The sequence below is a fragment of the Protopterus annectens genome, chromosome 9.part0 (assembly GCF_019279795.1).
Source record: "Protopterus annectens isolate FY-2018-M chromosome 9.part0, PAN1.0, whole genome shotgun sequence".
NCBI lineage: Eukaryota > Metazoa > Chordata > Ceratodontiformes > Protopteridae > Protopterus > Protopterus annectens.
In genome coordinates, this window is record NC_056743.1 from 1,728,165,538 (window position 1) to 1,728,191,920 (window position 26,383).

Genomic DNA, 26,383 nt, shown 5'->3' on the forward strand with positions numbered 1-26,383 from the left:
CTGTTTGAGGCCAGTGATCCTCTTGGTGAGGTACGTCTTTAGTTTTTCCAACTGTTTCAGGTGTCTTGTAAGGTACATTGTACTCTATGATGGGTCTGATGAGTGATCAGTAGAGGCGCACAATGACCTCTTTCGATCTGGTTGCAAACCCTTTTGTGATTAGGTGAGCCACGTAGAAGGATTTTCTAACTACTTTGGCAATGTGATTATCAAAGGTGAGATTATTATCTACTTTGGTCCCCAGATCCCTTATTATGTCTTCCATATTTAAGGGACTACCACCTATGTGGTAGTTTGTGGGTACTTTGTTTTTTCCAAAGGGGATGACTATGTACTTTTTGGCATTTAGCCTGAGGCTATGACTTTGACACGAGGTATCCATCTCAGTGAGACCCTTTTGGAGGATGTCTTTGTCAGCTGGAGAGTCAATTATAGCCCCTAGTTCGCAGTTGTCTGTGAACTTGGTCAGCCATAGTCCTCCTGTGCTTGCCTGTACCTCTGAGAAGTATATGCTGAACAGGAGGGGTCCTAGGACTGAGCCATGGGGAATGCCACTTGTAACCGGTTTAGAGTTGGACCTAGCTCCCGCAACTCTCACCATGTGGGTTTTGTCCGTGAGCCAGTTGGCAACCCATCTTGTGATGTAGAGGTTTATGTTCAGGCTGGTGAGCTTGTCTATAATACCAGAATGGGGAATGGTGTTGAAGGCCTTTGCAAGGTCTAGGTAGGCTGTGTGTACAACCTTTCCCTTGTCTATAGCCTTAGTAACTGTCTCAAAGAAGTCCACCAAGTTTAGGAGGCATAATCTGCTCTTAACAAAGCTGAACTGGGTAGGGTCCAGTGTTTGGAGGTTCCCAATGTCTTTGTTAATGAGTTCCATGATGATGCGCTCCATAGCCTTGCAGACCAAGCTAGTCAGGCTTATAGGGTGATAGTTCCTGGGGTCTGTTGTGGCTCCACCATTGTGGAGTGGAATAATCGTTGCTGTGCGCCACTCTATGGGTATGTAGCCTGTGGAGAGGCTGAGTTTGAACAGTGTGTTTAGGTGAGGGGTTAGTTCATCTTTGAGCTTGTGTAGGATGCAGCCTGGGACACTGTCCAGTCCCATTGATGCTGTGTTTTTGGCTTTGGAGAGGGCTGTTTTAATCTGAGTGTCTGTGACTTCAGGGACTCTACATTCTTCTGGTATGGTTATGGGCCCTTTTTGGGGTGAGAGGGGGGGTGAAGCTTGCGCTGAACCTGTCTGCCAGGATGTTGTCGATATCGGGGTCAGTGTGTATATATATATATATATATATATATATATATATATACAGATATATAGATATATATATATATATATATATATATATATATATATATATATATATATATATATATATATATATCAGCCTTAACTACATAACACTAAAGTATCCCTTCACACTAGGTAGCCCTATACCACCTTATTCCATGGGAAAAACAATGTATCCTATTTAACTATTGCCCTCTTCAACTCTTTATTAATTATGATCTACATCTTTTCCACTGATTGATAAAAATACACCTGACCTGTGTATAAGAGCTTCCAACTTCATTACTTCTGTAGTACCTCTCATTAAGTCTCTTCCCACATATCCTTAGCTGCCATCAAAATACTTCATTTTATCATGTCCCCAAGATATAAGTATTGCTGAATCAGTGCAATATAGGCATATATTTTGCAACTATAGCCATCGTTTTATTTTTCTTTTATTTCATACCTTGAAAAGACTTGAAACTGTCTCAGAATGTTTCACAGAACTCAAATGACATCTGAGAATAAAGCTTGATTCCATAGCAGTTATATCCTTGAATGTGTGAGTCCTTTTTATTACCAATGGCCCTAAATATAAAGCAAATAATAAAAGAGACGGAAGATACCCCTACCTGGTAACTGTTCAAACAAAGCTTGTCAGAGAGGAATCTTCCAGCTTAATTCTTTCCGCTGACCCTTCACATATCTTCTTAAGTAACCCTATTATTCTAACAGGGAATGAACATGCAACTATTGCTCTACCCATAAAATCCCAACTGGCTCTACTGGATGCCTTGTGTCCAGTAAGGTCCATCAGCAATAGAGGCATTTTCATACACTATGCTTTCATGTGTAGCATCATTGTTCTATTCAAGTTGTCAAATGTTTGCCTCCCCTCCACAAATTAGACGCAATTGCTCGGATGATCATAGTTACAAACCTCATTCCCAGGATTTATATAACAGATTTATCAATAGGGGCTACAGTCCAGGATATGTTACTATGGCTCAAAACCATGCATCGGGTCTTAGTAGACAGGATCTATTGACATACAAGAATAAACCACTGTCTAAAAATACACTACATTTTACTACATTTGGTAGGAATACCAATAGGTTTATGGATATTATCAAAGATAACTGGAACATATTGAAGTCAGATGCTACAATCAATACCATGATTCCCAATGTCTGTTCATTTTCTTTCCGAAAAGGAAAAAACTTAGCAGCTCATTTCAATCACTACAAGCACCATTCTGACTCTGTGTTACCCCAGTTGTATCAAACTAATATCATGGGGGACAAACTTATTGGTTGTTTTCCCTGCGGCCACTGTATTAATTGCAAATATGTTTTGAAATCTAAAGAATTCAGTAGCAAAAATAGTAGCACAGTGTATGATACAAAATTTTTTGCCAACTGCAATACTGACTGGGCTATTTATATGGCTAGTTGTAGCTGCCAATCATTTTACATTGGTCAGACTTCTCGACCATTTAGGTTACGTATGTCAGAGCATTTGAGTGACATCAAATGCAAAAGAACAACTAATGCATTATACAAACATACACTCAAACACCAGACAGCTAAATTTCATTTTATTATTATTGATAAACTCATTGGGGACCGAACCCACAAATCTGGTTGGCACCACAAACTTAATATTAAAGAAAAGAAATGGATTACTAAACTTGGTGCTCTGTTTAATCCAGGACTTAATGAATATTTATGAGGTATTTTTTGGATGTTTTATGTCAGCCTATCAAATCTCTTCTTTCACTTGTTTTTCAGTATATAAGACTTTCTACATTCATAATTGTGTTTTTTTCTTTACACTGAAGAAGGCCAGGTTAAACCCAGGCCGAAACCGGTCTGTTGAATTAAGTCTTTATGAAGTTTAAATAAACTTTATCATTTTTCACAGTTCACTTGTTGCTGGCTAACTTTTATTTTTATGCTCCCCTCCACAAAACCATACTGATCCATATCTATCAGTTTTGAAAATGCCTTTGCCATTCTCTTAGCACTCTCCCTCCTTATAAAATATAATTAAGCAAAGCCATACAGATCTTTATCACTTCCTTCCTTCCTTCCTAACTTCCACAGGAGTACTATCTGCTCCTGGAAAGTTCCCTGTTTTATTTTACATTATAGGTTTATAGGTTCATAGGTAGGTACCAGGCTATTGGCCCTAGGGCCTATATAAGCCTAGCCAAAGGTACCCTGGCTTTCACCACCCAAGAAAATAATTTTCCTGTGCCACTGTCAAGCAGAGCCACAGAAGTAATCCCCGGGGTGAATTTCCTATCTCCCATCCAATCATCAAGATTTTTCTTGAACAGTGCTAATGAGGAGCTTTGTTTTGATATAAATAGGTAGTTTGTTCCAGAGTATGGGAAGTCTCTCAGACAGGAATCTATCCCTCAAGTATGTTCTGTTTATTGTGGAGACGAGGTTTAGGTCCCTAGAGCGTGCAGCTCATAGGGATGGGGATTTCTTTAAGTGGAGCATGTCTAAAAGCTCTGGGTTTGACATAGCTTTGTGTGTTAGGCAGAGATCACCTCTGAGTAGGTGATATGCAATGGAGTAAATCTGCAGTTTTTTGAAACGGTCTGCATAGGGCATCTCTTTGAGGTCGGTAATCCTCTTTGTGAGGTATTTCTGTGACCTTTCCAGTTGTTGTAGATGTCTTGTGAGGTACATACCAAAAGAGGCATTGTACTCTATAATGGGTCTAATGAGTGACGTGTAGAGGGGAACAATGACCTCTTTTTTCCTGGATGAGAAACCTTTTGTAATGAGGTGTGCCACATAGAAGGATTTCCTGACTACTGTGGCAATGTGATTATCAAAGGAGAGACTACTGTCCACCTGTGTCCCAAGGTCTCTTATCACACTTTTGGTGTTAGGTAGACTACCACCTATGTGGTAGTTCATGGGTACTGACTTTTTACCAAAAGGAATGACAATGCACTTTTTGGCATTGAGCTTGAGGCCACGGCTTTGACACCAGGCATCTGTCTCAGCAAGGCCCTTTTGTAGGATGTCCACATCTTTTGGAGTTTTGATTATGGGTCCTAGTTTGCAGTCATCTGTGAACGTATTACCCAAAGACCTTCTGTGTTGGCCTGTACTTCAGAGAAGTAGATACCAAACAGGAGAGGACCCAGGACTGAACCCTGTGGTACTCCACTTGTCACAGGTCTGAAGCTGGATTTGGAGTCTGCTACTTTCACAGTGTGGGTTCTGTCAGTGAGCCAGTTGGCAACCCATCTTGTGACATAGGGATTTATACCTAGTTTAGTGAGTTTATCTATAATTCCAGAGTGGAGGATGGTGTTAAAAGCTTTGGCGAGATCTAGATAGGCTGTGTGAACCACCTTACCCTCATCTACGGCTTTGGTGACTGCTTCAAAGAAGTCTATCAGGTTTAGGAGACATGATCTGCCTTTTACAAACCCGAACTGGGTGGGGTTCTGAGTTTGGAAATTACCAATGTCATTGTTTATAAGTTCCATGATGATACGCTCCATAGCCTTGCAGACCAGGCTCGTTAGGCTAACGGGGCGGTAGTTTCCGGGGTCTGTGGTGGCTCCCCCTTTGTAGAGTGGGATAACTGTCGCTGTGCACCATTCATTGGGCATATAGCCTGAGGTGAGGCTATGATTGAACATGGTACTTAGGTGGGGTGCCAGTTCATTCTGTAGCTTATGTAGAACACAGCCTGGGATGTCATCAGGTCCCATGGATGCTGTGTTCTTGGCTTTGGATAGTGTGTTTTTTACCTGTGCAGCCGTGATTACAGGAACTTTGCATTCTTCTGGTATAGAGATGGGCCCTTTAGGGGATGACAGGGGGGTAAAGTTAGCACTGAACCTATATGCCAGGATGTTGGCAATATCCGTTGGTTCTGTATATTTAGTGCCATTGTGCTGTAACTCAGAGCAGATCTGAGTGTTGCCATTGAGATTCTTGACATAGCTATAGAATGCTTTGTGGTTGTCTTTAGAGTCAGTGGTGATTTTGTTTTCATAACTAGCTGTGGATGATTTTATGAGGGATCTCAGCTTTTTACTGAAGCTGACCAGGGAGTGTCTCCAATCATGGGATTTTACTCTTTTTTGCAACAGTTTCTTTCTTCTGTTGTAGAGTTTGCTTATGGCAGGGGACCACCAGATTGGCTTTCTTTTTTTGGAGGATAGCATCTTGGTTCTGTTAGGGATTGCACGATCCATGCACTCATGTAAGTGCTTATAAAGTGCATTTGTGTAGGATTCAGCAGTCATATCTCTATTGTCCATCAGCATGGGTGTCATGAAGTTTGCCACTTCTGTCTTAAGAAGTGTGAAGTTGGCTTTGGAGAAATTTTTTACTGTGGTATCCCTAATGGGGGGGGGGGGGAGGGATGTGGATGTCTAGGGTGATTAGCTTATGGTCGGATCTGACCAACAAGGAATTGACTTCTGGTGTGGAGCACCGGTTGCCCATGTTGGTAATAACCAGGTCAGGGATATTGCTGCCCCTGGTGGGGGTGTGGATAAGTTGATCCATGGCTTTGGAATTTATGAATTCCAGAAAACGTTGAGCACAAGAGTTGGTACATGAGTAGGTTTCCCAGTTAATGGTAGGGTAGTTGAAATTGCCCATTATTAGGGTGTTAGGTTGTACCCTAATATTTTCCATTGTATTAAGAAATGAGGAGTGGGAATCCTGGGGCATGGTGGGGGATCTGTAGCAAGCTACAATTTGGATTGCAGTCTTGCCCAGAGTTAGTTGTACTTGGATAATCTCGGATGCATTATGCTGAGCAACTAGCCTGGAGGTGTGGATATCCTTAATGAATATGGACACGACTCCCCCTTTAGTGTTTCGGTCCAGGTTAGGTGGCTGAAAGGTGTGCTATGAGTTATAGCCTGGCAATGCAGAGGTGCTCTCTGGAGCCTTGAACCAGGTCTCTGTCACTGCACAGTTGTCAATGTTCTCCATTTTAGTAGCAATACCCTCAGATTCTTCTTGCCTGTACCTGTTAGGGTGGTGAATTTGTCATTTGAACCTTGCCTAAAAAAGGCACTATAGGGGTGGCTAGAGCCTTAGCCAGTATCCAGAATCCCAGGGGCGACAGATGCAGGCCATCTCTGGCAAAACATCGTGGCTTGTCGATCATGTCATCCCAGGCAGACAGATACTGGATCCCCTTAGAATGACACCAGAAGCTTAGCCAATTGTTGAAGTCAATCATTTTGTCCTTGTACTGTGGTATCATTCTAGGTGATGGCAGGATGCTACTCAGGGCTAGGGTCATACCTGCCTGGGCTACAAGATCGGACAGCTCCACCATGTCCCTTTTCATGTAGTCCAAGGAGGTACGTCTCAGGTCACTCACATCAACATGGACAATGACAGAGTCATATTTGTACTTGTTGTGGAGTGACCTGAGTGCATGTGTTATGTGGCGGATCCTAGCACCCGACATGCAGCTGACTGTAACTTTCTCCTTGTTTAGCCTGGTGAGCGGAACATCAGTGTGCTTGACTATAGAGTCACCTATGACTAGAGTGTTGTGTACTTTGTTATGCCTTATGGGCTGTGGTTGAGTGGCACACTGAGTTTGTGGGCTATGTGTCATTTGGGTTGTGTTGGGGGGTGGAGGTTGCTTGTGTTTCTGCTTTGGAGGTCCCTGTTGCTTGGGCAGGTTTTTACTGAGAGCCTCCGTGAATGTAGGTGTGTGTTTTGTGTTTCTATGTGTGTGTTTTGGTGGTGTAGGTTTTGAGGGACTATGTGCTGAGTGTGGTGTGGTGGAAGTGTTTACCTTCTCCTCTTGACTGCAATCTTGGGTGAAGAGAGCTTTGCTTCCAGTTTGGCTATATAAGTGCATCTCTCACAGGTTGTAGTGTTAGGTTGTAGGAGGAGAGGGTTGTCTGTGTACATGAGGCAATTACTGCATTGCCCCAAGATGCCCAGATTCATCAGGTAGACAGATGAAAACACCGGGGGCTGACCCTTAGACATGTCTGGATAGGTGCTTATCTGTTAAATACTAGAAACTGTTTTCATCTAGACAGTGAGGAAAGCTGAGTGTTGTACTAATTTGTGGCTTATTTAATGCTTACAATAAGTTCTGAACAAGTGCTGAAACAAAAAGCTGGCTAGTTCTAAGAAACAAAATTAAGCTAGAAGGCTTCCCTCCAACACAGAAAGGCTTGGGCCCTAGAAGCCTACAAATAGTCCTGGACACAACAAATCTATATCCAGGCTAGACTACCCATAGGAAAGGCAGGAAACAAGCTTAGAAAAAGTTTTTTTTTTAGTGGAAAGAGAGAAAGGAGTAGCAGAAACTAAGCTGATCGTCCTTCTCAAATGTTCTCCCTGTACTGGGTAGAATGAGGTAATGACACTAGACTGGGAGGAGGGTCCCAGATCAAATTTACACTAGGGGCGGGCAACTGCAAAGCCATCAACTATAAAAACACTATACCAACAGGGAGGCAGGGTGGGAAACAAACTGCAGAAATGTTTCTCACAGCTGAAAAGCAGCAGTGAGCCTTTAAATGAAAATTTTAAACAGCTAAAGGAGCCTCTAGAAAAAAGAGTTTAACTGCAACAAGTTATCAGAAACAAACAACCCAACAGATGCTTAATAAAAGTGGACAATTTCCAGTTAATACCTCACACAGAGTGAAACTAGCTAGAAAAATACACAGTACACAAAGTGCTATAAATAACAAAGAAATAAAGAACAAAATAAACAAAAATCAGGATACTTAATGTTATATATTATAGCTCCGAGTTTGCTCAGTGTCCTTCCTTTGATTAGCTCAGTGTGAAATGGCAGAACACTCACAACTGAACTTCTTAGGTAACAGAAAGTTGAAACCTGAGACAGCTTTTAAGAAATAAATCTCAAAAGAACCAATGAGGTGCTTAGTCTAAGCTGTAGTCCAGGTGACCTCAGTCAGCCAATGACCTCAAACAATTCTCTCTCACTGAAATGCTTGATGGCTTTGGCTAAACCAAGATGGCCCTGAATATGTGCTCAGACACACAGCCTCCACAAACACTAGGCCCAAATACAAGCCTGAATATGGAAATGCTACAAATATCCTCACTACTTAGAAACAAACTGCAGCAATGTTTCTCACAGCTGAAAAGCAGCAGTGAGCCTTTAAATGAAAGTTTTAAACAGCTAAAGGAGCCTCTAAAAAAGAGTTTAACTGCAACAAGTTATCAGAAACAAACAACCCAACAGATGCTTAATAAAAGTGGACAATTTCCAGTTAATACCTCACACACAGTGAAACTAGCTAGAAAAATACACAGTACACAAAGTGCTATAAATAACAAAGAAATAAAGAACAAAATAAACAAAAAACAGGATACTTAATGTTATATATTATAGCTCCGTGTTTGCTCAGTGTCCTTCCTTCGAGTAGCTCAGTGTGAAATTATCATTTTATCTCATCCCTTTCTGTATAAGCCATTAATTATTGGGTCTGTTCTTCTTCTAACATTGGCGTGGTCAAGTCTTCCATAAATATTTCCATTTGTGGCTTTTCTTGTTTCCCCTATTCCTCTGCTTTATATAAAACTTCATTGAATTTCCAAAATATCTCTAATACCTGTAAACGATGGATCTCTGCCTAGTTTTCTTGTTATAGGCTCCTAAGTTGGCAATTACCTTTTCTGCTTTATGTTGCCTAAGTAATTGTGCTTCAAGCTTTTATGCTCTGGAGTTGTTATCAAACAATGCCTGCTTAACAGCAACATTTCTAAACTAATGCATGTCATCCAAATGCTTCCTTATTCTCTTTTTAGCACTCAGCAGTTGCTTAACTTCTTGTTCTGTGAAATTCTCATTCTTCTGAAATACTTCATTCTTTAAAACCAATTAATTTTCCTTCTGTCCCATATCTAATTTCTCATATTTTAATTTCTATATTTATTTATCCCACTCCACAGCTATCCTTTGTGAAGAAATGTCCAACTTCCCTAATAAATCTTTAACGATTGACAGTACCCATTCCTTTAACTCCTCGCTTTTTAACAAGTAGGAAAATGCTGGTGTGGCATTTTTATTTTATTGCCTAACATCTTTAACTTACCCTGGGATTCAATAAAGCCTACACTAAGCATACACGATATGTATTCAATAAAATTCTTATCTCATTTTTTTGTTTTCTAGTCACTCAGAAAGATTACACTAAGTGTACATGTAGTCTACACTTTGTGGTAACCTTTATGAATCCCTGTCAGTATTTAAAGCAGAAAAAATATCAGTAGGTAAACTAAAATTAGGAGGAAGAAGGTGTGTGTTATGTCTGTGTTTTCTGTTCCTCAGAACAGTGTACACTTAGTGTAGGCTTTATTGAATCCAGCCCTGTCTTTACTGCTAAATGATCTGAAATAATTATTGGATGCCTTTCAAACTTTCCAATCAAATATATAAGCTGCTGGGAAATGTAATTAATATACAGTCTAACCAAGTTATTTTGCCTTGAGAAACGAAATGTAAATTTTGTCAGATCGCCTGCTAGTATATTCACATTTTCCATTCTAGATGCTCTCATATATTTCTTCAGAAGTCTGCTCTCTTTCTATGCTTCCCCTTTTAAGTTTCCCTTACATCCTCACTCTTGCAAGACAGGTTACAATCCCCACACATAAATAATATTCACTACTGATAGCTAATTATTACTCCCAAAATTTTCTTAACATTCATAACAGTAGATTTAGGTGGAGCTTAAATACATGCCCACGTTATCCTCCATCCCTGACAATAGACCCTGCTACCACACATCTTCCACTATTGTCTTTGCTTTCTTTTTCTCTCACCACTGGATCCCCTCTTTTTTCATTGCTACAGATGTTCTGCTGAATATCCATTCTGAAGTCATTTCTTTGTCAAATTCACACGCTCCATTCTATCTACATGCATTTCTTATAACATTGCAATTTGCATTCCAGACAATATAATTCAGTACTCTTTACTCTTTGCCTGTACCTGAAATGCCAATGGCATTTAGTGATAAAAATTCATAAGGCTGCCATTGTGATAAGAAACTAGTGCTTTCACATTTTCTGCATGATAGTTCTTTTGAATATATATATTTCCAACTTACACCTTACACGTACGCATTAATACTTGGCAGGCTGATCTTATATAGAGCTGCTGCTTCTTATCTCTGCTTGAAGCCTTGTCACACTTTCACAGAATATTTGCTTCAATAAAAATTCTTAAGAAACAAGAATCTACATATAGATTTAAACCACCTACCACTTTTACCTCACAGCAAACACATACAACTAAGTAAACTTTCCAAAAAGGAAAATGACCCCATGCATATTGGGGCAGTTTCCCCAAAGAAACATTTACATCTATGGGCTTTTCTATTTGCACAAATACCATTCATTCTTGTCCTATTTCCCTCATAGCTGTGAAAAACATCTTGCAATTAACTGTTTTTAACATTAAGTTCACTAGTAACCCTTAAATGAATAAACTAAATTGTGCATGGTTAATATTTAAGAACTAAGGCTGGTAAGGATGCAATTAGTTGGAAAGTTTTTCTTCATTTCCTCCAATATACTTCTTCCTCCTACCATTTTGATCTTATAAAAATCTTCATAATTTCCCCATATCACTTTGTACTCATGCATGGGAGCTGTGTTCTCTGTGGATTCTAGTGTACTCTATAAATAACCATTAATGATGTATAATGAAAGTTATGTACTTAAATGATGACTCCATGTTGTCTGCTTCCACCCTTCCTCATTGGATGGGTTACTGGATCTGACTAGAATCTGACTTCAGCCACTCTCAGACTTTTGATTTAAGGCACAGGCTCCTTACCTTACCAATATTCTCCTCCTAGTAGTAAAATACCTCAGATTAAGTTTGCCCATAGCCTAAAATAAACCTGCTATACTATTACTCCAGTAAACATTTCAGAAAAAGGCAGTGAATATTGACACAGTGCTTGAAGAGTACATCACTAAGCCCTTGGCAATCAATGCAGACTCTACAGAAACAATGAAATATAATATCTGGAAGGTGGAAGGAGAGAGGGAAGTTGAGAAAGGACAGAAGCAAACAACACAGATCTGTCATTATTATGGTAAGTACATAACTTTCATGTCCCGTGTTGTCTCTTCCCTCTGTTCCTCAGTGGATGGGACAGAGTCTGCATTTACCATAAATCTTGGTAGGGCTCATGGAAGGATATTACAGAGGATAGCTGAACCAAACAAAGCTTTAGACCTTAACTGTAAATCCATTTTATAATCCATTTTATAACAATATATAAAGTTATTGGCATTCATACAAGTAACCACTGCACAAATGTCATCAACTGGTACTTAGGATAAAAAGGCAGTGGATGTAACACATGACCTAGTAGAATGAGCCTTAGGGCACCTAGGAAAATAGTTCTCCTTGTAGACTTGGGAAATACATTCAGTTAGCCAGTGAGAAAGAGTTGCCTTGCACACTTCTTTGCCCTAATTTTGCTGAGGGAAAGGACATAAAACTAATCAGTCTTTCTGACCCTCTTAGTATGATACAAATAAAACCTAAGTTGATGATGCACATTCAGAAGATGTAGCATTTATTCCCATTTATTGGAAAAATGGGAAAGAATACAGGAAGGTTAATAACTTGGTTGGGGGATGATTCAGAAGCCACCTTAGGGAGAAAGGATGGCTTTGTTCTCAATACAACTCTATCCTTATGGGAAACCAAGTAAAGAGCTTTAACGGAAAGGGAGTGAAGTTCTGATATTCTTCATGCAGAAGTAACTGCTACCAAAAATAGAGTTTTGCAGGAAAGGTATTTCAAATCACCTGTGGCTGCAGGTTCAACAGGGGGTCTTGTCAAAGCCTGCAGAACAATTATAATATCCCAAGGAGGAACCGGAACTCTAAGGGGGAGATCACAACAGGAAGGTGCCCCTTAAGAAGACCTTAGATAATTTCAAGGAAGCAATGGGTGATTGGTTTTCCCTAGTATGAATATTGGAGATTGCTATCAACTGGACTTCAATAGTTGAGTAGCTAGAACTAATGTGAGAAAGAGAAACCAAATGTCTACAATAGCTGGGAGAGGAGCTGGAAAGGTATCAATTTTCCTAATGGAAGCCCAAGTTGAAAATCTTTTCCATTTGCTTTTGTAAATCTTCCTGGTTGAAGGCATCTGTGAGGATGTCAGCATGTGTGCAAATTAGGATGAACGCTTGTACTGTCTAATCATCATCAAAACAGGAGAAAACATTGTGATCAGTTTGATGGCTTCTATGTCCAAGTGAAGCTTCCAGCATGGTAAGAGAGACAGAGAAAGAAAGAAGATCTGGATCAAGGTCCAGCACACATGAAGGGTGAATCAGATGAGACCAGAGGAAGAGAAACCACACCTGTCAAGGCTAGATGGGAGCAAGGAGAATCACTGCAGAACATCTCTAAGGAAGGGGATCAGGGCAAAGTACCTGCTGCATTTGGTGTTGGCAGCAGAAGCAAATAATTCTCAGCACAGTTGGCCCCCATGGCTGAAAATATGATCCAGATTGATGGATCATTTCTGGAGAAGGAGGATGGACCTGTGCAACATGTCCACTAAAACATTGGTTTCCTGGTATGTTAGTTGCTATCAGAAAGAGGTGAGAAGATATTTTATACTAACAAACCCTTTAGGCCTCTCAACACAATGAGTAAGAACATGTTCCCCTTGCTGATGTACCAAACTACTGACATATTGTCCATCTGGATGGAAATCACACCTCTAGAGGTGAAGTCCTGAAAGGCATGCAATGCTAGGAGAACTGCACTCATCTCTGTGATATTGATGTGAAAACTGGCCACTGAAAGGGGCCATTGCCTTGGGCAATCTTTCCACAAAAATTCACCCTCACCCCAGCTGAGAACCATCCATGGTCACTGTAACCTGGAGAGAAGTGAAAGTAAAAGGTTGACCCTGAGATACAATCAGAGAGTCTAGTCACCAAGGTATATGACTTTTGCAAATCTGCAGCAGGGCCACTGGACAATTCAAGGGTTGACATCTCATTGACCATTGTACTGTTAGGATCCACTCTGGCACCCTCATATAAAACAAGACCAGAGAGCCTATGGTATTGTCTGTTGTGATTAAGCAAAGAAGATGTAAAATGAACCTTGCTGGTGGCTACTGATAGGGGAGTACTACTGGGTCTATATTATCTTCTCAAAGAGGCATTCCATCAAACGTCTCTTCTTCGACCCTAAAACCGCGAACTTTGAAATCACCAAACATTCACATCAGTGATTTCTTTCCCTGGGAAAGAAATCGCTTGCCTTACAAATATCAAGACAAAACCACAAACATTACAAAGTGGGGGGCTTCGCCCCCACACCCCCCAACTTGGGTGGCTGTGGCCCCTACACACCCCTAACTCAATATACCAACTCTGAGATTGCACTACAGAGAGGAAAGAAATCAGTGATGTGTCCATTTGCTGTTTTCACAGTTCACGGTTTTAGGGTCAATGAAGAGGTGTTCGATGGAATGCCTCTTCAAGGAAATAATATAGCCCCAGCACTGCTACTGCCTGTTGCTGAAGTATAAGAATTCTGGATTCTGGTAGTCTGGCTATCTGTAACTTGATATCTACATAGGCCCCAATGAATTCTATCATTTTAAATGGTTGAAGCTTGGACTTGGTCATGCTGACAGCTATCCCTAGCTGGGAGCAAAGGTGGAGCATGGAGTCCCTGGCTTGAAGGTGGGGATTCTTGGTTTTCATTTTCAAGATTATCATTTTGAAAATACAAGTAGCAACATTAAAATTTCATTCAAATATCATGTACTCCATGGAAAATATCCTGCGGTGCATATTTCTTCTTCAAATTACTGATTTATATATATATATATATATATATATATATATATGTATATATATATGAATATATATATATATATATATATATATATATATATATATATATATACATATATGGTTTTGTATTAGCTCAAACATTGACTCTTCTCTTTAATATTTTGGCTACTTTGCCTTTCCCAGGCAGACATCTTGTTTTCTCCATTCTTTGTTCTTACTGGTATGTTTTCCATGTGTGCTTCGATCAATTCACTACCAGTTATTTACATTTTTAACCTCCATTCTGTCACACATTTCTCTTTTACTTTTTTTGGCAAGCAGGGGGAAATAGTAGAAAAATGTAACTGATCAACATGCAACAGCCTTCATTCCTATCAGCACGTGCACTTTTTACTACTAGTAGACATATTTCTATGTTTTTCCATTTGCGTTCAAAATATATGCATGCCTGCCAGAAACTATATCCCTTCATGTGTTTTAAAAAAGGACTTCTCTTTTACCCTACCACTAGAAAATTTGGAGGGAAAGAATCCAGAAGTCTGTCCCACATCTTGTTAATTAATCAATCACACTATTATGCAACATCCATCTCTGATGAACCTCAAAATTGAGAGAGAAACTTTGTTATAAGTTTTATGTACATAAAACTTTTCTTTTTCCTGCTTTCATTCAGGATCAACTATTTTGCTTTATGCTCATGTGATTTACAGAGAACATATTCTCAATCTCTCATAGTATTGTATGACATCCATCTCTGATGAACCTCTGAAGAAGACTGAAATAAAAAGCTTGGTTTGCTAGTTTTCTACATATATGACCCTACTTCTGCCTTCCTCTAAGATCCTCTGTTTTGCTTTCTACTCAGTACACTTACAGGAAACAGGTCTTGGATTAACTCTTTTGTCTTCAGCTTGCTGAATATATGCATTCTGTCTATTTCATTACTTGATTTATTTCCTCTGCGACATTGGTTTTGTAACACACTTCTCTAAATAATGCTTCCTCACAGTTCATGCAGTTCCTATATATATATATATATATATATATATATATATATATATATATATATATATATATGTGTGTGTGTGTGTGTGTGTGTATATGTGTGTGTACAGCAATTTCTTAGGGATGCAGTGCTTGCATGTGTCTTATGCTGTAGGCAAAGTAATATAAAACAGAGAAATGGTGAAGAAGTGCATATTTTGGACTAAAGCATTGTAGTGAGATATTGTCGTCGAGTTTGGGAGTGGAACTTTTTGCATATACAATAATTTTTACCTGTTTCTGCCCACAGAAATTTTACATGGCAAAATGTTAAATATGATGGACAAATTACAGTTAACATTTCAAAGTGAAACATACATTTTCTTTGTTAGTTTGCATGCATAATTAAATTACATATCACCACTGATAAGAAATCCCAGATGATCACACAAAATACAAACCTTGGTAATCTGAAATGTGAAAAAGACTGGATCAGTGAGGCTGTGCTTCCACTTGCTAGAAATTGTTGCAATAACTACTTTTGAATTCACAGTATAGTTGTAATCTGAATATGTTTTGTTAATCAGATAACCCCCAGATAGTATTGATTCAATTTCAGTCCCATGGAATGATGTCAGCATCGCAAAAGGGAGGGTACCTGGCAAAAAAATAAAAGAAAACATATTATAGATTTTTGAACTTCCTAATGTAGACCATGTAAATGATGCAGTCTCATTTTCATGAAATGAAATGTCTTGCACATTTTAAAACACATAACTAAAAGCATTTGAACAGAAATGAAGATTTCAGTTCCTCAGGAAAAAATATAAGATCTTCAGTGAGATGGTTGCTAAATTTACCTGATTTGGCAGAATCAGCTGACAATTTAAGATCTCATCTATTCAGTTCAAAGATGTAATGGGCCACATTCCAAAAGACCCGCTCTCACTGTAACTGACTTACTCCAGTGTAAGCCTGCCATGATTCTAAAAGACGTGCTCACAGTGTAAGTGACTTACTTTATTATAATTAAGAAAGCCACAACTTTACAAAAATTGAAACAATAATTTACATCTCCTATAATAATTAGTGATTATGTAATTACTGTTATAATCCTATTTCATAACTGGTTTATTCACAGAATAACATTTAAGAACTGCTAAGTGACAATGATACTTACTTAGTGTATCTTTTTGGAAACTAGGTTCTTAGGCCATACTTTAACTCTCAACACTCCAGATTTTCACAGAATGTCCAGATTTTTGCCTGATATTTAAGTATGTTTCTCATAAACATTAGAGTTTCTGCCAAATCACTGAGGACTGAAAGGGATTGAAGTCAATAAATAATGACACATGTTTGTTTTAGACTTCATATCCTTCAGAAGATACATATTAATGCAAAGCCTTTTATTCTAGCAACGTTCTAAGCTTATAAGAGCAATGTTTAAAATATGTCCCTGATTATGGTCTTTGCCCCCCCCCCCCATTATTTTTGGCTTTTTCCAGATTTATCGTGTTGTGTTATTGAGAGGTATGGACCTTACATACTTAGATTTTGTGTTGTTTCTTCCAGTTAAACTCTCTATTCACAGTCAGCTTTGTCACCCTACTGCTTTGTCAGTCTGGGCAAAATGGATCAAATTAGTCTGAAATAATTAACAAAATAAAAATAAAAGAACACACTTTTCCAACATTTTTCTGCAAGGATTATCTTAGAGTGGGTACTTAATTATTGAAGCTATAAATGAATGAAACTCTGACTATGAATCAGGTGAACTGGGTTTGATTAGCAGAACCAGTACTGGGAGAGTTGATAAGGGGAGAGACAGGAGTAAAGGGACTATGCCTATTCAACCTGTCTCGGAAAGGATGGATAATGGATGAGGGCTGTGGAGCCATGTAGCTGCTTTGCTGTCATTGAATACCAAAGTATATGTCAGAGTGTTCAACGTGAAGTAGAGGGGTGGGGTTACAGAATATGCAAATCCAGTCTCAGAAGCAGGCTAGAGCTACAGGTTTCCCACTTCATGTGCCTTACAAAGGTGGGACATTAGATAGGCATGTCACCCCAGAGGTTGAAGTTTGACATCACTGGGTCTAGATGCCACTAAAGTCAACTGGGGTCACCCTGAAAAGCTAAGCCTCACCCTAAGAGAACAAACTGGGTACCCAGAGAATAGAACCGATGGCCAGAAGACAGGAGAAGAAAGAAAAACACTCATGCTTAATCACGGACAGTTAGAAAGGCTGAACCTACATATATGTTTGGTAAATATATACCAGTGGCTATTTTTATATTTAGCTGATCCTACAAATGTCCCTAACAAATGCAAAATATAGGCATGTGTGAGTGTTTGTGTATATGTGTGATATGAATATGTCTAAATGTGTGTGTCTGCCTGGGTGTCTGGGAGTGTCTGTGTGTGCATATGTGTACCTATGTCTGCACATGTACATATTCATGGACAGTAATATGTAGTCTCACTTGTGTTTCAGTATACATATAAAAGCTTGTCTGATATATCATTGTTATACAAAAATGTAATTTACAAAGTCATATCTATGCAAGACATGTAAGTTCTACATACGTTGGGTATAAGCATGTGCAGAGATCTGCACACATGTTTACAATAAGCATACTATGCTATGTCTGTATAACATGTATATTACTTTCAGATATTAGAGTTAAAGTCACATATCACCCTGACTGACATACCATAATAAGAGCTCCTCAGCTTTTTATTATAAACTTTAGCTTTAATTTGTATTTGCCAAGAAACATTAAAACTATGTTTTCATATTTTCCAAGAGACTCCGACAATTGTCTGTAGGAGGTTAAAACTTATATTTGAATAAATGTTAAGATGTGAATTAGGACAACTTTTCAGTCCCTTCAAGAATGCTTTTGTAGGATTTCCATGAAAGTATGTCTACTGTAATATTTGATATTTTTAATAATGTCCTCTTTTCCCTACTTTGGTAAGAAACATTTATAAGCATGTTTGAAATGGACATATAAAATGCTTTTTGACTGGTTTTAATATATATCAGTAAACCCATTATATTTTATATGTTGATATGGGATAAATAAAATAATAATATAGTCCAGAAAAGGTCCGTAGAATAATAAAGTCACCACAGCCAAAGTTCATAAATTTTGTACTGCATGTTATGAAAGGACATATTGCCAGCGCAGCTATCTGGAATTTTGTAAATAATTATATGCCATTTGTGAATATCAACATGATTTATATAAGATGCTTGTGTTATAACTGCATTAGAACTGTTTATTATGTGTATATCAAACTTTTTCTTACAGAAATGTGTGTTGGAAAGGTGATTTATAAAGTGTTTGTGTTTAAAATGCATCCACTGTGTGCTCAACTGGAAGAGAACAGAAATGTACATGCACTATTTTAATTGTCTAAATGTATATATTTTAACAGTGGAAACTGGAATACAGGAGGTTAATTTCAGTCCAGCAAATTTTAGGAAAATAGCTGAAATTAAATTACTTTATAGACAACACAATAAAATATGGTATCTTGCAGTTTTCAAGGTATTTTCACAGGTAGATCCTAAATACTGCCACCTTCCAGAAGTGGGGGTTTCACCTAGGAACTAGAGTCAGATGACAAGAAATTATGTCATTTTGCAAGCTATCCTAGCAGTAATATTTGAGATGTCAGTTTGAGAAGTCTCTTAGTGAGACAGAGCATTCTGTATTCAGTCTTGGACATGACAAGACCCATTCACCACAACATCTGCCTTGCTCTAATGAAGTAAGTTTCCAGGGTATAGTAATTCTCTTAGATGCAGTCAGGAATATAGTAAAGCTTAGTTTAGATTTTTTTATTTATTTGAGACTGTCTTGCAATGTAGTTTTAAATATTTCCTGTGGTTTTGAACTCTGATGTCACTGTGAATATATATTTAGTATTGTCTTGTTCTTTTATTATTTATTATTAAATATATTTAAACCATTCATTGTGGCTGACCTGTGTAGAGATATTTAAGTTTTGAGAGTACTTGCATATTTATTTGGTGACACTGTGTGGGCTACTCCTAATAGCCGTGCTCTTGGTCAAACTAGCATTTGTACTAATATTAATAGTATACAATAAAATTGGACACCCTTTGTTAAGGGTCTTAAAGTAGCTGATAAGGGATTCTGGTGACAGTGAAAATGGGTTCCTATTAGAACAAAGAAAACACATTTTGTTGAATGCGTTTTCATCGACACCTAAACAGTGAACAGGCTAAACAGAGAAGCGGTTGTTCAGCAAATTCTTTCTCTGGTAAAGAAGTTGCTTGACAGCTTTGTTGCTTTGCTGTGTTCTGCACTGTATTCTGGTCTCAGAGATTCCCTTATCTGGTATAGCTCCCGAGCATAAATGTGCAACAGTTACTGACCTTAGGGTTAGGGTGCAGGTTAAGGTAAGTGCATATGTTTTAAACTGTTTACATCTTTTTTTGCGTTAGATGTACGGCTGAGTTAAGTGCATATGTGTTTTAAGCTGTTTACTTTGTTTTTGGGGGTGTAGAATTAGGGTTAAGATAAGTATGTATGTGTTTGGAACTATTTACGTAAATGTGCAACAGTTACTGACCTTAGGGTTAGGGTGCAGGTTAAGGTAAGTGCATATGTTTTAAACTGTTTACTTTTTTTTTTTTTTTTGCATTAGATGTATGGTTGAGTTACATGCATATGTGTTTTCAGCTGTTTACTTTTTTTGGGGGGGGGTGGAATTAGGGTTAAGGTAAGTGTGTATGTGTTTGGAAATGTTTACTGTTTTTTTTTTTTTTTTTTTTTTGGTTGGAACAGAGATTTCTTTCCCTAGGAAAGAAATCACTGTTCTAAAGTGTCGACATTTTCAGCTTTTGCTGAAATAGGGTCGACAAAACATCGTTCGCTGTTTTAAACATTTGATGTTGTAATATAGACCTGTGAAAACAACCTTATACTCTGGGCAAAAGGGGGTATAGCTAATAAACCTGTGCCAGCCTTTCCCAGGTGTGTGTGTGTGTGTGTGTGTGTGTGTGTGTGTGTGTGTGTGTGTGTGTGTGTGTGTGTGTGTGTGTGTGTTCAAATCAAAATCTCAAAGAGTGTGTGTGGGTGTGTCAGCTACTTGGGCAGGGACACGAACCACTGGTTGGACAGAGAGAGTGTTGGAGGACTTGGCTTAGAATCCTGGCTAAGGACTCAACTCTATAGCTGTGCCAGTGAGGAGTCTTATTGGGGATCTGGAGAAAGGTAGAGGAACCAGCCCTGGACTGACTGCAGTCTCTGTGTGCTTTTAAGGGAAAATGCACTTGATGAGAGAGCTGCATCTGGAAATACTGTGTGTGTATTTGTCATCCTGCCAGTGTACTTTCCCCAGTGGTGCCAGTGGTGAGGACTGAGGGCCCTTGATTATTGGTCCAGTGGTGGGTCATCTCACTGAAAACTTTTTTTTACTTTAAAATTGAAACATGGTTTTGGAAAATATTATAGACATTCTACGGATACTATGGGAGGTTTATATTTCTCTCATTCTGCAGCAAGTGTAAGTAACAGACCACTGACATCACTGACATTCTAAATAAACCCCTTACTATATATATATATATATATATATATATGGTTCTACCTGACATAGTCGAAACCACACAACACCGACAACCACATCACCGACACCACATATTCGACAGTCCATAAACACGAAACCACACATAACCGACAACGAAATAACCGACGGTACACAAACACGAAACCCCATACACTGCACACACCACAATAACAATTAAAAACAAAACACATCCCCATTCCACAAACCACACACACAACACAAGCACACCAAAATCCTTACAAGCCCACACTAAACCTTACCCTAACCCTAAGGTCCGTCACTATCGCACACTTACCTACCCGCTCCTAACCCTAACTCACTTAACCCGCCTATCGCCCCTAACCCTAACTCACTTAACCCACCCCTATCGCTCCCTAACCCTAACTCACTTAACCTGAGTCTATCGCTCCCTAACCCTAACTCACTTAACCCACCCCTATCGCTCCCTAACCCTAACTCACTTAACCCACCCCTATCCCCACAGACCGTCAATCTCCACACTTACCTGCCTCGCACCTAACGTCCGTCACTACCGCATACTCACACAGCCTTTCCCCATGTCGGCATCCTCGGCGTTGGTGTTGTCATCCGTCGTGTCGGTCTTCTGCATTGTCGATGTTCTGCCACTCGCGATTCGCGTCGGTCTTCTTCGATTTCGATCTTCTGGAGCTCCGGATTCCGATGTCGGTCTTCTGCGCTGTCGACGAAGTCAGGTAGAACCATATATATATATATATATATATATAAAATGCCATATTATCTGATTGAAAACTGTATAGTTTTTGTATTTTATATTGTTAGTTAACCTACAATAGCTCGTTACTGAAATTATGGTATATATACCACTGGGTCTACTTCATAACGTTGACCCACAGTTCACTGACTGTTAAAATGGCAAGATGAAAATGCCATAATTTTGCAAGCACAAACTCCCAGAACATCATATGTCCTCTCTGGGAAAGTAACTACTTGACCACCAACAATAAAATCACAAACAGTATCAAATTACACCCATCAAGGTGGGACTTCACCCCCCCCCCAACACCCCTGTACTTAAATATACCAACTCCAAGATTGGACTACAGCGGAGAAAGAGCACAGTTCTCCATGGGCCAAGTGGTTATTTTCCCGGACAGTATATACATTGTTCTGGGAGCTTGTGCTTGGAAAAATATGGCATTTTCATCTCACCATTTTTACAGTTGATGAACTGTGGATCGATGTTATGAAGGAGACCCAGACCACTATATTTACATATCAAATGCCTCCTTAGGAGTGTCTTACTTCTTAGCTGTGCAAGTTGTTAGCTAAGCCTTGCAGATGGAACACCTTACACTGAAAATTAACATATATGATGATGTACTGGTGAAAACACAAGCTAAGTAAGAAGACCTGCACTGTTTTTGATTGCCCGGAGTGTTTTGCATGTGTTTGTAAATCGTTGCCCAGTATCTACCATTACATCATTCTGAGGTGCAGTTAATGAGTAAAACTTGGCATACAGTAAAAATAAGATATCAAGCAACACACTATAATCACTTTTTTTTCAAAACTCACTCACATCTTTAAGATGACAAGTATTAATGGGTTTCCACCACCGAGTTTCCACTAGTAATAATTTCCAATAAAACATTTGGGACTTATGGACTGAATTTGAGAGAAGTTAAAGAGGTACAAGGCTTTGTCATATGACAGTTTATATTTGGAAAATTGCATCAATATGAACACTGTACTAAAAGGTTAAGGTTTTTTAAGTATCCAAATGGCATTATCATAGATGATTTGGTGCCGGGTGTACTAAAATAATTTTTTTAACCAAAATGGTATTTAATTGAAGAGAATCTTAACATGATGAAAAGCTGATGCACAATTTATGTGAACAATTAAGTGAGCTTGACAGACTAATTCATAATATCAGAACTTTCACAAATAAAATCAATTATTTTGAAGGCGTTTTAATTTCTGTAGAGTGTGAAACTTAAACTATTATTTTTTGTAAGCTAAAGAAAATCCATTGCGATGTGCTGGCATGTCAAAATGAAATGGCCTATCCCCTCCCCCTTTAAAGGGTACTGATCCAGCTTGCGTGGACAGGTATACTTCAGCTGTGTCTCATTGTACCATCTTTTAGATGATGAGAATCAGTTTCCACTTTTAAGATGCTTAACACAGCAGAGAACAAACACCACCAAATGAGTTCAGAAAGGTTCATAACTGACATCCATCAGCCAAAAGAACCTCAGACATCCACTTCTTCCAGCAATGGCCAAATGGAAAAACAATAACAAGAGGGAGAGAAAGGGGAAGAGACAACAGAGGGATGTACAACAGACACAAATTTTTACTTATCCTGACAGTATGAGTTTTAGTTGAATGACATTACATTTGCAGCTGCTTAAATTTGCATATTAAGCAAAGGTTTTTCTTTCATTTCCACTAAATGAGCTGATAATGTTCATACTTTATTGGAGCTCAGGCTTTAAATTAGAGAGCTTACTCTGGATTATCTTTTACACCGTGTTGATTTAGATACAAGTCATCTCATTAAGTCTTCTACTTTTAATCCACATTTAAATACTCCCCTATAAACATTCCAAGATGTTTGTGAACAGGATTTATGTAGTAATGTAAGTTCCATGGTTAATCATTCTATATAGAGTTTAACTACAGTAGAAGAAGAGGTAATACATTATTTAAGTAAAATGAAGTACCTTAGCTTTATAGAGTCTGCAGTATTTATGTATCCACAGATTATATTTCTGCGGTTATGCAAATGATTAATAATTGTAATGAATATCAGAGAGTAACTTTGTTTGATATTCACAATGGTTATAGATATATAAGTAATATTTTGTTGGATTCATTTTTCCGGGGTTATTTAGCCTGTCATGAGATTTCTTTTTTAAGTGTTACAGATTTCAAAACTGAAATTGTGTTTGGACTCCCCAAGAATCATAAAGATAGACATAAGCCACAGTTCATGCCTATTGTATCAACAGATGGATCTGTTATTGATAACATTTCTACTGCGGTGGTGGTGCTGCGGTAGCATTTTTGCCTCACAGTAAAACGTCCTGTTCGATTCTCAGTTAGAGCATCTTCTGTGTGGAGACATGTGTGAATGGGCGTACCTTCGTTGAAGGTTGTGCATCAGGGTCGGTAACTCGGCATGTAAAAATCTACTGCCGATCATTACCGGACCGGAGTTCCGCTGTGGTGACGCCTAATCGGAAAAAGCCGAAAGACACGACATTGATAACATTTCTATATATCTGAATAGTTTTATGACCCAGTAGTATAGAATTTGGATACTTATATTTATGATTCATGGAATTTATTAAACAAATTGGGATTATATAATTTTGATGGAACGGTTATTTACTGTGAATCTCAAATCTTTGTATACCTCCAGTCCTAAAATGGCTGGAATGGACTTGCTATAGTTATTATTGACACAATATACTGATTGGGCCAATGTTAATATAAACTGTCTCCGTTTACTACTGGAACTTGTTATGGAACGTAATTATTTTAGTTTTGTGTCTGTTTCTATCAACAAATAAAAGTGGTGGTAATGGATGTCTCTGTAGCTCCCTGTTTTGTGAATCTGTTTATAAGATGGTGAGATTCCCACTTTTTGTTTATAATCTCCCTTCTTCATAAGGTGAAACTTGATGTTAGATTCAATGAAGATTTATTTTTCATATGGAAGAAAACATATGAAGAATACTTATTTTTCAGTGAATCTTTAAGCAACTCCACTTCCTTTTTGAATTTTATTGTGGGTGATATAGTTAGTAGGATTAATTTCTTGGATGGATGTAACAAACTGAATTTTTAGAATGCAGGGAGCTGCTGATAATTATTTGATAATTAGTTATTAAAACAGTTGCTGATAATTATTTGTTATATATCAACAATCATCTGTTGTTTATTACAGGGGATATATCCAAAGGTTATTTTATCCTACTACAGACTGACTACTGGTGATAATATTTTTGAGATGTTGATATGATAACATCTTTATTCAGCCAAAGGGGTTATAATGACAAATATCTAACTTTACCAAAAATACAGCAGAGGTATAGCCCCTATTTTATTAAAACGATGGACAAAGGCAAATAGTGAAGTTCAAGGTTCAGAGAAAAAGAGTTATTAAGCCCTTTTATTAAGACATGATTGTTGACACAGCATTTATTTTCAATGTCCTGAAAGGTAACTGGAAAAGTATTAGTGACAATTTAGAATTGTATAATATGTTGGGAGATTAAACTGTCATGATATATAGGAAAACTATTGTCATTAAATTATTTTATAGCATGATAAGTCCATTATTAAGTCCAATATGAGTAACAAAGGTCTGGGTCCTTATAGTTGTGGCTCCTGTAAAGCATGTTGCTTCATTTTACAGGGTAAATTTATTTTATTGCCACATAATAATTAGACTATTTATGCTAGACAACATTAAAAATCTAACTCTGAGGGTACCACATATATTGCAATATGTGATCATTGTGAAATATTTTGTGTTGTCATCACTTCCAGGTGTCTTTAAACTATATCATCGGACATGCATATGATAGGAAAGGTGGAAATGTCAATTATGTATTATTTAAACATCAACAAAATTGTTCTGATCATAAGTTTCATTTTTTGTATTGGACCATGTCTCCCCTGATATAAAGGAAGATGGCTTTATAAACATAACTGAACAATATACTCACTATTGTTACTATGCTTGGTATCCTACAGAAGGCGAAGATGTGACCTATGTCTAGCATACAAGACAACCTCTTGCCTACTACAGATGGATTGCACATAAGCAAGTCAAATGACATCAGAAATACTTAGATCTAGGGATCTAAGCCTCTTCTACAACATCAGTAGAAAAGTTTGGAGGGACAGTATATCTCACAGAGGAAACTGCTGCTGTAGGACAGACTCTCTCCATCCACATAAAACAAAGTTTATCCCTGTCCATACTCAAATGCAACTTACAGCTATGAATGGGAAGCAGAACATTTACCTTAGAACTGCCCACTGTGCTACAAATGGACAGAGGCAGTTTTTAAATTCTTTATCCGATATGTGGGTCCCCTCAAAAAATCTATGCTATGATACCAGTTATCCTAATTAAGGGCAATATATAATTATCGACCATGAGATAGTTAAGGCCAATTTTAACCAGATTGGAAAGGTTATTTCAAGCACAAAAAAGGAAATTAGCTAGGCTAAAAATGGCCGACAAGGGCAGCTAGCCTAGTACTTACTTATGAACCTATGAGATTATGAACAGATGGAGAACGTGTCCAATTGAACGTACAAGCAGATACAATTCCTAATTTGAGTGTTTCTACAAATATCACATTTTTTTAAGTGAATTTTATGTTTTTACTACACACTTTTATACCAAATTGAATTTTTATTAATCTATCGTGTATATGATTGTTTAAGTGAGGATTACAGGTCACGTGTATATTGTATATTTATAAGGTTGAATGGGGTGTCTACTTTTTATTCCAAGGAAATTCTGCTAGTTATGCTTGAAAGAGCTAAATAAATTTTATTCTGCTGTTTTAGGTGCCTTTTTCTTGTTATTAGTGAAACTAAATTAATAGTAAAACATATGCTATGGGAATTGATTAAGTTTTCA

General features: G+C 38.1%; 1 protein-coding gene across 3 annotated transcripts in view; it reads right to left on the reverse strand.

Annotated features, from left to right (window-relative positions):
• The window catches only part of LOC122812232 (adhesion G protein-coupled receptor E2-like), a 1,489,088-nt gene that overhangs the window by 570,211 nt on the left and 892,494 nt on the right, over positions 1-26,383 (reverse strand). For all 3 annotated transcript variants that reach the window (XM_044084588.1, XM_044084589.1, XM_044084587.1), the window contains one exon: positions 15,581-15,777. In XM_044084588.1, coding sequence (XP_043940523.1) covers positions 15,581-15,777 — 197 coding nt within the window. The remainder of the gene's footprint in view (positions 1-15,580; positions 15,778-26,383) is intronic.